Source organism: Aythya fuligula, chromosome 25 (genome assembly GCF_009819795.1).
Source record: "Aythya fuligula isolate bAytFul2 chromosome 25, bAytFul2.pri, whole genome shotgun sequence".
Classification (NCBI taxonomy): Eukaryota; Metazoa; Chordata; class Aves; order Anseriformes; family Anatidae; genus Aythya; species Aythya fuligula.
Window position 1 is genome coordinate 2,643,571 of NC_045583.1, and position 15,611 is coordinate 2,659,181.

The 15,611-nt window shown below is 39.1% G+C and overlaps 1 protein-coding gene across 2 annotated transcripts in view; it reads left to right on the plus strand.

The window, feature by feature from the left end:
* KDM5B (lysine demethylase 5B) overlaps positions 1 to 15,611 on the plus strand; it is a 47,295-nt gene that overhangs the window by 24,223 nt on the left and 7,461 nt on the right. For both annotated transcript variants that reach the window (XM_032203112.1, XM_032203113.1), the window contains 15 exons: positions 265 to 423; positions 1,012 to 1,131; positions 1,511 to 1,669; positions 2,079 to 2,260; positions 5,054 to 5,216; positions 6,217 to 6,336; positions 7,230 to 7,424; positions 7,834 to 8,015; positions 8,614 to 8,738; positions 9,084 to 9,234; positions 10,255 to 10,369; positions 11,289 to 11,644; positions 12,048 to 12,186; positions 14,164 to 14,343; positions 15,184 to 15,342. In XM_032203112.1, coding sequence (XP_032059003.1) covers positions 265 to 423; positions 1,012 to 1,131; positions 1,511 to 1,669; positions 2,079 to 2,260; positions 5,054 to 5,216; positions 6,217 to 6,336; positions 7,230 to 7,424; positions 7,834 to 8,015; positions 8,614 to 8,738; positions 9,084 to 9,234; positions 10,255 to 10,369; positions 11,289 to 11,644; positions 12,048 to 12,186; positions 14,164 to 14,343; positions 15,184 to 15,342 — 2,505 coding nt within the window. The remainder of the gene's footprint in view (positions 1 to 264; positions 424 to 1,011; positions 1,132 to 1,510; positions 1,670 to 2,078; positions 2,261 to 5,053; positions 5,217 to 6,216; positions 6,337 to 7,229; positions 7,425 to 7,833; positions 8,016 to 8,613; positions 8,739 to 9,083; positions 9,235 to 10,254; positions 10,370 to 11,288; positions 11,645 to 12,047; positions 12,187 to 14,163; positions 14,344 to 15,183; positions 15,343 to 15,611) is intronic.

A 15,611-nucleotide genomic window follows, 5' to 3' on the forward strand; every position in this document is an offset into this window, starting at 1 on the left:
CATGGCTGCTGCATCAAGTTTTCCATCATTTGAAGAAGGCTACAGGGAAGAGCTTGCAACTTTTGTAGTCCTTCCTTAAATTTCAAAGGGGGTTATGTAAGTTACAAAGACATAAAAACGTTGTGTTTGCTTTTCTCACTTCTATTTCAGAGAGAAAATAAATAAGCTTTGGCAAATGTCATGGATGACTTAGTTACAAACTTCTCTTTTACCATGAGTTACCTTAAGTGCTCAAATTCCCACTCTGGCAATTTCTTGTTACAGGTGGATTTGTATGTATGTCTCTTATGTGGCAGTGGTAACGATGAGGACCGTCTCCTGTTGTGTGATGGCTGTGATGACAGTTACCATACTTTTTGTTTAATTCCACCCCTTCACGATGTTCCCAAAGGGGACTGGAGGTGCCCCCAGTGCTTGGCTCAGGTAATTTGACAAACTGTAAAAGATAGGTTGAAAATTGTCTGTTTTACATGGGGCCTCAGGGATTGAAAACGCTATTTGTTACTGCTTAGTTGTGCAAACAAGGTGATCAAGGACAAAACTAAAATGAAGACCCGGAGTGCTTCAAATCACAAAGCTATCACTTAATACTGCAGAGCCAAAACATGATCTGCACTAGCATTGCTGAAATTCCAAAGAATAGTTTGCATTTTAATTGCTGCCTTCCCTTCGTATTTAAAATTGAAATCTGTGTGTTTCAGTATGGAGTTTTCTGCATCTTTTTTGCTTAGCTGTATTAAAGGAAGGAGAAATTATGGCATTGGCATATTAATTCATTGATGTTTGTGCAGATTTACCAATACACACCATAGTTTGGTGAATCAAGCAGAGAGCATGGAGTCAGGGCACTTTGAGTGTGCTTTCTGACTTGTCCTCTGGCTGTGTGATGTGGGGCAGTCATTTCATATTGGTGTGCCTTCCTGCCCCTGCCAAATGGGGTAATACTAACCCATCTGTGTAAAATCTGATTGTCTTATCAATACATTAAAGTAATTATTTTTTCAATTGCAGGAGTGTAATAAGCCTCAAGAAGCATTTGGTTTTGAACAAGCAGCAAGAGACTACACACTGCGCACCTTTGGAGAAATGGCAGATGCATTCAAGTCAGACTATTTTAACATGCCAGTACATGTATGTTCATGTTTTTACCCTAATGCCATAATGTAGATTTCATTTTTAGTGCTTATGTATCTCATGGGGGAGGGTGAAAGCCCAGTTTTGAATGGGAAGAAATGTCAAATCATGTTTTTTTCACTTCTGAAAAAGCCTCTGTAAGTAAGAAAGTACTCTTCCAGCTATCGTCTGTTGCTCAGACTACAAAGAAACAACATGTCTGGGGGGGGCAAACCCATTTCTGTTGCATTTTTTTGTTTGTTTGTTTTGCTGAAGCAATTAAGACATGAAATGTGTTAAGTTAATGGAGGTTCCTCCCTGAGCTAGATTTTATGCATGGCCCCTCTATATACTGATTCCTGAGTCCTTGTACATTTATATTTTTTCTCATACTTAGATGGTCCCCACTGAGCTGGTTGAAAAGGAATTCTGGAGACTTGTTAGTACCATTGAAGAGGATGTTACAGTGGAATATGGAGCTGATATTGCTTCAAAGGAGTTTGGCAGTGGCTTCCCTGTTAGAGATGGGAAATTCAAAGTGAGACCAGAAGAAGAGGTAGGTCTTTATTAGTTCACTTGGTATATTTGTATCATCTCTTTATTAAATAGGTCTCTTTGATTCAAACCAACATAATGGAACTGGTCTGCCAAGTGTTTTATGTATCTGGCATAGTATTTGAGGAAGAGAATTGCATCAGGTTTTTTATGTTAAAAAGTCATGAGTTTATATTAAAAGTTAATAAATAATTTTGAGATTATTATTTTGTTAATCTCAATCTAACATAGGTCAGATAATGTTTTGAGAAAGAGTGAAGACAACAGAGGTTTTGTTCTATGATTCATAGACCTGTTTTTTACAATTTTCAATTTGGAAAGATGCTTTTCTTCTATTGATCTTTTGGCAGCTTCACCTTTTTTTGCACTTCATGTTGTTTAAACTTGTGACTGTTCTGTTCAATTTTCAGGAATACCTTGATAGTGGCTGGAATTTAAACAACATGCCTGTGATGGAGCAGTCTGTTCTTGCTCACATCACTGCAGACATATGTGGAATGAAATTACCTTGGCTATATGTAGGAATGTGCTTTTCTTCATTTTGTTGGCATATTGAAGACCACTGGAGCTATTCGATTAACTATCTGCATTGGTGAGTGAGAGGGATCAACTCAGCCTGAGAAGTAATCTCCCTTTTATTCACCCTTTCCTTTTTTAATTAATGGACTAAAACCAGATTCAAAGAGTTCAGACTGGAATAAACCTTACAATTCTATAATAACAGGCTTAAATTCAATGCAATGATCCCTGCATTTGAACAAGAGGTCATAGTTTGGAAAGAGACATCCATTCCCAGTTTTAAAAAAATCCATGAGAGATGCAGCAGATACTCCATCAGATGTTTTATTATGCTCAGTGTGAAACTAAAAATCATGCAAGTTTTTTTAAAAACCATGTAGCTTCAACTAACAGTCCTAGGATCCTGCATACTTTTTGTCTCTTAGATTTTTGTCATAAATCCTCTCATCAAGTGAACACTTGTCAATTGTAATCAGGACATATCTTTGCCATCTCTTTGATATTCTAAATAGGTTGAACTTTTTAAACTTCTCACCTTTTAACAGCTTTTCTAGAGATTGAATTATTCAGAATTGTCACTTTACCTGAAACCTGTCAAGCTCTTTTCCTTTTTTTCTTATGTATTCCATAAAAATGGTAAAACCACATCCCAGCCACTATTCAGTAGGTAGTCTTTTTGGTCAGTTATTCAATTGCTGCTCCTTGAAATAGCTTCTAATGTAGCACATTCTGAGTAGTCAGTGACTTAGATGGCTTTCTTTCTTAGTATTTGGCAGTATTAAAATCAATTTTTGAAAGAGATTAAGTAACTGAGTGATCAAGAGCACATTGTAAAAATGTTCTTCATTGTCATTTGTCACTTTTTTTTTTGGTCTGGATCTTCTGTCAGTCTGAAAGCTATGGGATTTTTGGATCAAATAGAAATTTTATCTCTTCTAGGAGCGCTTGCTGGGGAGCTGGAGTGGTGGTGCTTTCTGGATAACTTGTGCTAATTCACACTGGTATTTGCAGTCAAGGCCAGACATATACATAGGTGTATGCATGTATATGTGCACACGTGTACATACATCACAGACACTGACATGAATGTCTTTTGATGTCTTCCCTTCTCCTTTGCAGATACTCTTCTGTATGTCCCTTCAACTTACAAGCTTACGTCTGTTTTTTGTTGTTGTTCCTTTTAGCCTACTTGAGAACAATGTGTAGTTGGGGTTAATAGTGTTCTTGGCCGAAGAAGTAAGTTGTAATGACCTGCTACTGGAGAGACTATGCTCCAAACTCTGAAGAGGCTTCAGAAGGCAGGACTCATTCTTGCAAAGTACTGGGGATGGGACATCCTTCTTCAGCGTTCTCATGTGCATTGAAGTAGCTTGGTTCCTAGTACATTATAGTAGATAGTCCCAAGTGAACCAGGTTACAGTAGCAGACCTTCAGGGTTGAAGGAAATAGTTTTCCTACATGGCTGTAAATCCTGTGTTAGTTCTTGAAATGGATAAAACAAGAAGAAAAAGAATTGCTTCTGATGATGCTTGCAAATATATAAATGATACGAATGAGAGGAAGAATTGCTAGCATTGATGCCAATAATACTAAAGGCAGGAATGTGGAGCTCTCTGGTGGCAGTGCAGAAAGAACTGTCGCCTTTATCCATTCCTCAGCTTGCTGCCTTCATAAGACTGAAACCTCACACATAGTTTAGAGTTTTATGTTTCTCCAATATCTGTTCTCTTTGAGTCCAGAAACCCCTGGTCCCAGTATCTTGCTGCAGGTTTAGAACAGCTCGTAACTGCTTGTCACCTATCCAGAATTAGGTTTACGCAGGACAGTTTTTAGTTGGATCTGTGACTACTCTTCGTGAACTCATGGAATTGTTCCAAAGTGATGGTTGAGTCCTGGGCCACGTAATCATTTAGTCACTTGTGTATTAAAGACTCTACTTATGCCACTCCTGGTGATATTAATATAGATTTACTTCCACAGTCCCTCCCACTTGCTGTTTTCTTCACCGTGATAGAGGTGCTGTTTTGAGTATAGGAATAAATTCCTAGATATGGTGAATATGCTTCTTGAGTCGTCATCTCTTACTCTCTTCTTCTGGAATTCTCCCAGTTGTTTTATGATTTATCGGAGGAAAAGAAGGGAAAAAAGTACTGGGTCGGCTTTATTTTGCCAGCTCTTTAGTAGTCCTGGGTGAAAGTGATTCATCTGTTTTCATTTCTAAATACCTTTTCTAACATCTCTCTTTATAAGCATTTGGGAGGCGTTTTCATCTCTGAAGCGAGCCAGCTTCATTGTAAACCTGAAACAATATTTGTTGGAAAACACCTGTGTTACCTTGATTTTCTCAACTGGCTTGCAGTGGTTTAAACTCTTGCTAAAGGTTCTTTGTTCCTACTCTGGATATGGATTTTTTTTTTCCTTGATGTCTTTTGCTTCTCTTATAGTTACATAATATGGAACCTTAATTTCTGCTTACTATGTGTTGCTTTTATGGCAATTATGACCAAGACAGAAAGAAATGGCTTTGGCTGTTAGATCCAACAGGGAATTTGTGTTCGTAGTACACAGCTTAGATTTTGAAGTTGTGCTGGAATCAACAGAACTTCACTGAGGATGTCTTTAGTCATGTGTCGCTCTCCCACCCCACCCCCTGAATATTTAAAGTATGCACTCAGAAATGTAGGCAGTTAAAAATTTAGGTTTGAAGGAGGGATCTGCATAAAAAGTGAAGGTTCAGGAAAGTGCATATTCTTTACATTCCTTCCTGGTGATATACTCTTCTTTTGACATGGTGTGTTTAAAGCAGGAGACTGAAAATGTATCTTACAAGATTGTTTATATTTAACTTTTTTTAATAATCTTGCAGGGGGGAGCCTAAAACGTGGTATGGAGCCCCAGGTTATGCAGCAGAACAGCTGGAGGATGTAATGAAGAAGCTTGCTCCAGAGCTATTTGAATCTCAGCCAGATCTCTTGCACCAACTTGTCACCATAATGAACCCGAATACTTTGATGGCCCACGGAGTGCCTGTATGTTGTTGGACTCCTGTGCTACTCCCCCAAACCCAACCCTCTTTCATTTGCTCTGAATTCTACTTCAAAGTTGATAACTGAAACCACTTTTATTACAGAGATGTTGTGGTAGTTTCCATGTGTGTTGTATCTTCCTTGTCTAGTGTAATGTGCCAGTATGAACAGATGGGCAATGGAATCATTGCTTTTGGAATTGCTTGGCAAACTCTTCTCTGGAGATGCACCTTAGTGTATTTCTATTTCTGTATCTCAGATGGAAAGTGTAGTCATGACCTTTGAAACAATGACAGGAGCTCTTCGTATGTCAGTTTAATCAGACCCATTTTTTGGGGCATAGAGTTTCTGGCAAGTGGCCAAAACCTGTTCTTCCTTTGTATGTCATCCACATCCTCTTATTTTTCCTGGTTAAATTCTCAGCTATTTTAAAAACATTTTTCATCAGTTTCCATCATATTCCATATTAGACTTTTCATGGGAATTATGTCCCTTTACAACTTAATTAGCTTTTGACTAGCTGACCTTGGGACTTAAAGGAAAATCTGGAAAAAGCGGCACGATTTACAGTGTCTGCTGTGATTTGATAGAGTTCAAAATTTAAAGATGCAGGAAGATGATCCACCTGCTCTCATGCCGGTTGTCTATCACTAGAAGTATTAGATTTACAGCAGTGTATAAACTTTTGAGTATGTTCCAAATTTCTCTTCCCTTTCAGCTACATGTTGAAGAGAGTCTCACCTGTGCTTTACCAGTGTAACTGTCAACAGAGCTAAAAGTGCAAAAGGCAGACAGCTGATACAAAATCGCTCAGAGTGCGAGTATGGCTGAATGAAATCCCTGTGCTTTCTGGGGTTTTATGTGTTACTGAATGCCAGTTGTAATTCTTGGGTTTGAAAGCTATATGAGGTTACCACAGGAGTAACTGGGAACTGGAAATCTGTATTCTCAACATGCAGTTCTGTTCAGTTTTGACCTAATGGTTGTCTGTCTTTTCTCGTAGGTTTATCGAACCAATCAGTGTGCTGGAGAGTTTGTGATCACTTTTCCAAGAGCTTATCACAGTGGCTTCAATCAGGGTTTCAATTTTGCTGAAGCTGTGAACTTCTGCACTGTTGATTGGGTATGTTCCAAAAACAGCATTTCATAAAGTGTGCGGTTCCAAAATTGTTCCTAGCTGACGTACACCTCTAGTGCACATCTAGATCATGAATCCTCTTATGATCTGCCACCGCCTCCCCCAAGTGGTCTTAGCTATTCGTAATTGTGACCTATATTTAAAACCAACCAAACAACAAAAAAGAGACTAAAAAGGAAGTGACTGAAACTGAAAGTAACCTTTCTGCAGCACAGTGACTGTATTTTTATAATGTTTGGTTTGGTTTCATTTTTCCCTCTTGCTCTCCTGTGAGTTTTATACGGGACTAGCATGTAACCTTAGCATCAGCATCACCTGGGTCAGCACAGAGCCTTAAATTAAAGCAATGAGTAACCTGCCCAGCCCTTAATGAATTCTTAAGTCTGTCTGGGGTTAATTAGGGACTTTAATTGTTTGTGGAGTCAGTGATTTCCCATGGTGAAGTACAGTTGATGTGTTCTGTAAAACAGACGTATGGTTTGAGACTAAAAGTCCAGCTTGCCTTGCATGCTCCATGGTGCCCCAGCCACCATGCCTTTTTAACTTGTGTCTTTCTGAGCCTACTGTGATGTAATGATTTAGTTGCCCCTCGATATGGTCTCTTCCAGATGGTGTGTTCTCCCCTTGAGCCTAGCTAAACAACTGGCATTCACAGTGTCTGCTGTGAAGGAGTTGTAAGCAGTTCTGGTTTACAAGAAATCAGTGGGGGTCTTGACTTCCCTTTTATTTTACATTCAGAATTATAAGTATTGCTGCTGGAAAGATTTGTCTTGACCTCTAATCTGGTTAGTTTTGGTTAGCAACATAAGAAGTCGTTACCTTAATGTAATTTTCACGAAGAATTCTTTGTTGTTTTTTTTTATGATTTTTCAATGCAGCTGCCATTGGGTCGCCAATGTGTAGAACATTATCGCCTGCTACACCGTTACTGTGTGTTTTCTCATGATGAGATGATCTGTAAAATGGCTTCCAAAGCAGAGTTTCTTGATGTTGTGGTAGCATCTACTGTTCAAAAGGACATGGCTATTATGATTGATGATGAGAAGATGCTGCGTGAGAAGGTTCAGAAACTGGTGAGTTGTTGGAAATAATATTACAATGAATGAAAGAACATTGAAATAGTGGTGCACAATACATTCTTGTACTTCACTGTGTTGTCAGTGGTTTAAAGCTACATAGTACTTTCCTGAGTAGTAGCACTTGCTTTCAGAGGAATGCTTAGAAAAAGAACCATTTATCATGAGCCTTGTTTTATCATCTGCCCTTTAATATTGTTCAGACTTCTCTTTAAAGTATGTTCATTCTCTTAGTAATGTTGTCAGAATAGCTTATTTTTCATGAAACAAAATCTTTGTCTGCCTGGTTTTAATATCTTATTTCTAAACTTTATTATCCCTTTGATAAACTTAGCCTCTAATGTTTTAGTTTGGAATAATCACCTGTTTGTTAGACTTTGAAGTGATGCAATGTGCTCTTTTTCAGGGAGTGACTGACTCGGAGAGAGTGGCTTTTGAGTTGTTTCCTGATGATGAGCGACAGTGCTTAAAGTGTAAAACCACTTGTTTCATGTCTGCTGTTTATTGTCCATGTAAACCTGGATTACTGGTATGCTTGTATCATGTAGAGGATCTTTGTTCCTGTCCCACCTACAAATATAAACTGGGGTAAGCTTTAGATAGCAAATAACATTGGGTTCTGGAGATATTCATTATACATGTAGATATTGCAGACTAACAATCCAGTGCCTGTGCCGTTTTGTCAATGGTGCTAGTCTCAGTATTCTGCTTCTCACAGTCCTTTGCAAATAGAGTGCCCCCAAAACAAAGTGCCTTTTCTGTGCTCTTACACAAAGACATCTTCTTCTCAGCATTCTGCTCTTGTTCTATAAGGGCAAAAATTACTGGATAAATTAGTTTGCTTTTTTTATTTATAGCAACAATGTCATTGTCCCCTATATTACTTCCAGTCCTTGCAGAGTAATCTTTTATTTGTTGTTAGCTTTCTTTCCTGCTGTCACATTTTTTTTCCTGATATTTGTTGCATCTTTGTCCTACGTGAACGTAGCTTGTGCGCTTCTTGAAGTAATTGTATGATTTAAGTTGTCTTAGGTGGAACATGGTGTGGTCATGGGTCCTATATGAACCTTAGTGCACAGTAGGTTGTATCTGTGTTGTATGGGCCAGCATATCTTGATGCCTCTCCCTGCCATCCTCATGTTCTTCCCCAGTTTTTGCTCGAGTTTGAATTGTGTGTTACTTCTAGGTACCGCTATACTCTGGAGGAGCTCTATCCAATGATGAATGCACTAAAGATGCGTGCAGAATCATACAACGAATGGGCTTCCAATGTTAATGAAGCTCTGGAGGCAAAAATTAACAATAAAAGAAGTAAGAATCTTACCTTTTGTTTGCAAAACGTAATTTTAAAAGGCTAATTTTTCAGTTTTTAATTCTTGAACATTAGCAAATTTTGCGTTATATGACAATGAAAGAAATTGTGTATAATTTTGTTTTAAAGTAAATACTTCGTCTGTTATAGTTCCAGAAATTATGCTAAGCTGTCCCTGTGTGAGAAGATTATAAATCACTTTTTCCCATTAAATTTAACTGAAGTTGAAATAGAAATATATTTAATGTGTTGTATTATTCAGCCTTACCATTTAAAATCCATCACAAACTTAATTATCTTAGTATCTTTACTATCTTATATTAACTTAGTATCTTTCCCAAAAGGTCTCGTCAGTTTTAAGGCTTTGATAGAAGAATCAGAAATGAAAAAGTTTCCAGATAATGACCTCCTGCGACACCTCAGACTAGTTACACAGGATGCAGACAAGTGTGCCTCAGTTGCACAACAGCTTCTTAATGGCAAAAGACAAACCAGGTAAATGTTATTACACGTTTGCAACAAAATTGAGTCATCAGACATAGATGCCAGTGTTCTGTAAGACTTGAGAAGAAAAAAAAAAAGCTTTAATTTTTGAGTCATCTTTTACAGGGGAGACCCACCTATCTGCCATGCAATAAGTTGAACATCCTGAGCTTCCTATCTCTTCTTCCCCTCTGTTGAGCATCTGGGCAGTAAATTCTTTCAGTTGTTCCCTGAAAGGGAAAAAAATGGTGTGATATTTCTAGACAGAGCAACTCCCAACATGATACAGTCCCTTTGTGCAGTGAGAACTGAAAAACTGTCAGTGGTGCATGTGTCATATTCATTACACTCTACGCCTCATAGAAAAATTAATTACCTTCACTTCCTGAGCTGATGTAGCGGGGCTGTTATATTAGAGGTCTTGAAAAAGAGTCAGCATTGTAAGATACTTATTTCCTTTTCTGTTCGGGATACTCAGACCTAGTTAATACTGGCTTGAGTTTAGAGAGGTTTTTAATACTAGCTAATTTGGTAACGCTTATCAGCCACTCATTTGATACAAGGCTTTCAGGTAAAAATGAAAATGATAATTTCAGCTTAAAGAGGATTTTTCAGAAGTGCCTACGCAACCTGTGAATACAAAACCCATTCTGGGATTTGTTCTCTTTTGGTATGTGCATGGGGAGAGCTTACTACAATAGCTATTGCAACATAACCGAACAGTTTACCCACAATTGCTTTGTGTTCTGGAAAAAAGTCTAAGTTTATTCTGTAATAACTAGTGCCCTTCCAAGGCTGAGGAGTTGTTCCAGAATACTGTTTAATATGAAAGAGTGTTTGCAACAATAGTTTATTCTGCTATTGCCAACATAAGTTTTCCCATGTATGTAAGCCCTAGGCTGCTTGGGTGCCTTTTGATTATTACATTGCCTATGAGTAAAATTCAATTTACAAGAAATTATAAGCAGATTTTTGAGAAGTTTAGATTTGGTTTTAGTGGCATAGAACAAATGTTACTGTGTGTATTTGCAGGTATCGCTCTGGAGGAGGGAAATCTCAAAATCAGCTGACTGTGAACGAGCTCCGGTTGTTTGTAAGGCAGCTGTATGCTCTGCCCTGCGTCCTCAGTCAGACACCATTACTGAAGGTAACTTGGAAAATTCTGGAGGAACGAACGCATCTTCCACATTTATCAGCTAGTGCTGATTATTTGCTCACGAGACGATCAGCACTAAAGTGCTTCAAGATTTGATTTTCAGAATTTGCCAAAATACTGCATGTCCCACTGAGGGGGTAATCCAAGGAAATGGACATAAATTCTAGGCAGGTGTGGTTCCTGTCTTAAAGAAGAGTCGCTTTGCTTATCTGAGGCTCAGAACCAGAAGATACAGTGCCCCACTCCTGAACCATCCCTTGAATGTCCATAGATACAGGGTTGAGGGACCAGACAGTAATGTGTAGCTGTTTGAATCCGATCACAAGTCTGGATAACCAGTTCAACCCAGCTTTATGACTGTGGTTTTTGAAGCTTTATCAGGTCTAGAATTCAGATAATACAGTGCTATTTACAGTTATTTGTTAATAGCACCATAATTCTGTGAAGATACCTAATTACTTAAAAAGCAGAATTTCAAAAATGCCAGACACCCAAACAGACATCTGGCATCCTTCTTAATCTTAATGCTGATGTTCGTCAGCCTTCATCATCATCCCAGAACAAAGCCAGAAAATAGCACTGATGGAACACTTATTTCGCTTTGGAGCCTTTCGCTTCTTCTGAGTTTGAAACCTGTCCCTTAGTTTGAAGGTGTTTTGAGTGGAATTCGCTTGTATTGTGATCCTCAAGCTAGTGGAGACATTATTTCTCAGGAGATGCTGGTATATACTATGTGTTGAAGATGCACTAAGTGTTCCAAATGTCAAAATAATTTGCTGGGCATGTTGTATGCTTGGCAACGTGATGCTTGCCAGGAAACTTACACTTAATGTTTAAGCTTACACTTAAATGTTTAAGAGATTTGGCAATGCGTTTTCTTCTGTTTTGATGTTGAAATTATATATTTCAGGATCTGCTTGATCGTGTAGAAGCTTTTCAACAGCAAAGCCAAAAACTCCTTTCTGAAGAAATGCCTTGTGCTGCAGAACTCCAGGAGCTGTTAGATGTCAGCTTTGATTTTGATGTTGATTTACCCCAGCTTGCCGAGCTGCGGATACGTCTGGAACAGGCACGCTGGCTCGAGGATGTGCAACTGGCTTCCTCAGACCAAAACTCTCTTACTCTAGATGATATGAGACGTCTTATAGACTCAGGTGTTGGACTGGCTCCCTACCCAGCGGTTGAGAAAGCAATGGCAAAGCTGCAAGAGCTCCTTACTGTATCTGAACACTGGGATGACAAAGCCAGAAATCTGATAAAGGCCAGGTAGAAGCTAAATCTTACTGTTGCATTTTGTAGTTCCATAAGCTATTTAAGATGGAAATAGTTGGCTTTGTGTCTGAAGGGCTTCATATAGTCCACAGCATAAGGGCAAATACTTGCCTGATCCTGAAAGGAAAGGGATAGAGGTGGTAGGTGTGACTGAGTGATTTTACATGCTGGTGTTGGCTTGCAGTGTTTGTGGTGCTCCAATATGATTGGGCAAGTCCTCCTTTTGCCACAGAGGAAGGGTTTTAAGTTTTTTTTTCTCCCCTCAGTAATAACACCTGTATTACTTATGCAGTGTTTGTACAGTAAGCATCGCTAGTACCAGGTGTAACATCATTATTTGATGTATACCTGAAATGTATTGCAGTATTTTACATTTTGAGCTGTTTTGTATACCTAGACCACGGCAGTCGCTGAGCAGTCTTGTAGCAGCACTGAAAGAAATAGAGGAGATCCCAGCCTATCTCCCAAATGGTGTTGCACTGAAAGATGCAGTGCAGAAGGCCAAAGACTGGCTGCAGGAAGTGGAATCTTTACAGGTAGGTAAAACGAGCTGTTAGCTTTTTGGGGATCGGTAGTAACTGCTGTCATGTTAGCACACTGCATGCTCTGTTGTGTGCGCTTGGTGCTTCAGCATCCTGCAGAATTGAGAATGCCTAATGTATATCATTTTCCTGTAGCATCTTCTAAAAAACTTAAATCTCTTGATCCAGAAATACTCCTGATCAGACAACTGTCCTGGCCTTACATTTTCTCCTTTTTTGAATGCACCTATCTGGAGCATGCTCCAAACTGTACTGTACTGCAAGTGACATCTCAGCAAGACCTGATGCTATAGAGATTCTGATGCTGGTGGTACAGTTGCCTCTTCTGAGGCGCTATAGAATTCATTTGCTGTTTCTACAGCTGTATCGTAGTGGCATTTCACATATCGTAGTGTTGAAAGGTATGGCCTCATTAAGCACGCTCAGTCTCAAAGCTGTTTCTTGTTCTATTGCTTATGGTCAGCTTTTGATTTCATAGATTAAAGTACATGTAATTTTATATAGTTCTGCCAGAATTCGGAAATGGAAGTTAGTTGGCTTCTTCCTCCTTCACTGTTTCTTCCATCCCTTTCCATTTTTGAAACTCCTTCCAGCCTTGCTTGATTTCAGTTTTCATGTTTGCACTCTGAAATAAGTCTTTGAGTGAGCAAAAAAAAAGTATCCTCTAAAGAGAAAGATCTGTACAAGTCTTTACTTGGCTTCTGGGACTTCTCACTTGAAGACCTTTTTGACCTTTCAGATGGTTTTCTTTGAGGATCCAATTTCCTTTCATGTGTTTTCAGGTCTTTTGCTTATTTACAGTTCAGTGGCAGCTTAACTCTCCTTCCTTCTCACTGCCCACTTCCTTTCTCAGGTTAGCACTGTTTTTGTGCAGCCAGACACTGCTCATTCAAGCCCAAGTGAATAATTGTAGGCTGGACCATCTCTTTGAAGTGGTTCACGTCTCAGGCCTCGCAAGTACTGGTGCAAGGGGTTGATGTACAGATGATGAAAGGGTTGGTCTGTGATTGCAGTGATGTCACATTTCGACATAAATGGCCAAATGATTTCCGAAGTTTTCGTTTGTTGTCATGTTTTTTCCATGAAGTGAGCTCTAACCTGGCAATAATTTTCTCAGGCCAATCTGACTTGAATTGGGATTTTTAATGAGTCAAGACATTTTTATTTTAAAAATATTTTCTTAGGCTTTAAATTTTTGAAGGAACAAAGTTTGTATTCAGAGTTCACTAACTTTCGAGGGTTACCTTGAGAAGTAATTTTTCTTGGTATTTGTTAATTTAATATTTTAGACTCTGAAACTTCTGCCTACTGAATATGGAAAAATGTGTTTGTATGTGCCAAGAATTTTTTGCACAGTTTGAGTCTTGTGTAAATGCCTAAGGTCACTGACTTGCTGACAGCTCATGGTATCTGTTGTTTGAGGTTGGCTGCTAGAGATGTCAGGGTTGTTCTGGATGAATGGTTCTCAAGTCCCAAATCACTGCCTATTTTAGAAATTACCTCTTGGTCCTGCTCTACTGCTGACCTTGGAACTCTGTTGCCTTAAGCATCAGTTGCCACGTGAATGAACAGAGGTCACTTTCAAGTGGCAAACTGGATATTTGAAATCCTTCTTGCTCTTGGCATACTGAGGAGTGGCTTGGATTTGCTTTCTGGGTCTATTTTGAAATTAATTTGATTTTCTACTGGGAATGCAGATTGTTAGATTGGGGGCTTGGCTATATTGTTCAGTCTTTTTATTTTTTTTTTTAACTGTCATTTGGTAATTTTTTTTTTTTTTTAACTTCTATTAGTTTTGTCCGTGTACTTAATGGCTAGAGTATGAGCAGCTCAAATGTTGAAATAATGGATACAAAAGTGATGAAAGTGTCTAAGCAATAAATTCTCTATCTTCAGTTAATTTAAATAATTTACTGTGATTCATACTATGTCTTCTATACATCGAGCATTTCCTCATTTATAATCTGACAGGTTGGAGGTCGTGTGCCGGTACTGGACACGTTAGTGGAACTCGTCACAAGAGGTCGGTCTATTCCAGTGCACCTGGACTACCTGCTGAGGCTCGAGTCCTTGGTGTCAGAAGTTCAGGCGTGGAAGGAGTGTGCAGCTAACACATTTCTGTGCGAGAATTCCCCTTATTCTCTTCTGGAGGTAAGAGATCTCAGCTCTGGATTAGACCACCATTCATATTACAGCAAAAGCACATCTGAGTTGTGGTATTAACTCATCAAATAGCAGTAAATATTAAGTTTTAGGATTATGTTACCTATCCTAAAGTTACTTCATTGATCTATGCTTTTCATGTTAATTTTAAACTTTGAAAATGGTTAAGATTTAGCTTTACTTTCTATATTCTTTTTAATAAGCGGGTGGTGTGAGAATCCTGTTCCACAGTAACATTTCCAAGAGGAGTATAGGAAGACTGCAAATTTGTGTCACTGAACTTACTTCAGTGTGTCAGGCTGCAGCAGCTGGAGTGTAGATCTGTATCTCATTTGTCCACCACAGCTGTGATGACTGCAGGGCTTTTTGGCTGGGCTGTGGTAAGGCTGAAGTTGTAGGTGCTTCAGCTGTCCCTCTGCATGTGTGTCAACATCTGCGGTTCTTGAGCAATCCACACTTTATAGCCTACACAGAACCCCTCTTCCATCCCAACCTTCCTTTCTCCGTTAGGACTGGGGAATGAGATACAGCTTGTGAAGCCCCGTGCTGTGTTTCAGGGCTTCCAGCTTGAATTGCATGGAAGCTGCTCAGTGCATCAGCTGTCTCGTCCCAGCAGGCTGAGTGAAACATCCAGGTGTTTGCAGTCTGCCCATTGTATAAAATTGATTTTTTAACCTTCCAGCTCTCCCTGTTTTCCAGATAACCTCACCCTAGTCTCCCAAATCTTTGATGGAAAAAAATGCAGGAATCCCTGTTGTATGTGGCTGTGTGAAGGGCAGATGAATGCATTACAAATGTTGCAGACAATGCTGCTTTCCTGTTCACTAGGTATTATGTCCCCGGTGTGATATTGGAATATTGAACCTTAAAAGAAAGCAGAAGAAGCTGAAGGAGCCAGTGCCAAGTGGAAAGAAGAAAAGCACTAAGCTAGAGAGCTTGAGTGACTTAGAAAGAGCTCTTTCTGAGAGCAAAGACACTGCATCTGCGGTATGTGACTTTTTTTGACTCGATGTGACTTGAGGTCTCTTCCAACCTAGAATTTTTTTTTTTTTTTTTCTGAAATGCAGTTCCTTGGAAGTTCTTTGAATGTTTGTGTTTGCCTCACATGCAGGAGTGTTGCCTTTCACTCCTTTCTGCTTGTTCTGCTGTTCTTCAGAAGAACTTCCAGGACTTTGTACTTGTTTCAGACTTCCAGAATTGCTTAGTTGTGTGTGTTGTCGTCTTGCATGCAGTCGCTTTACAGCTTGCAAGGCATT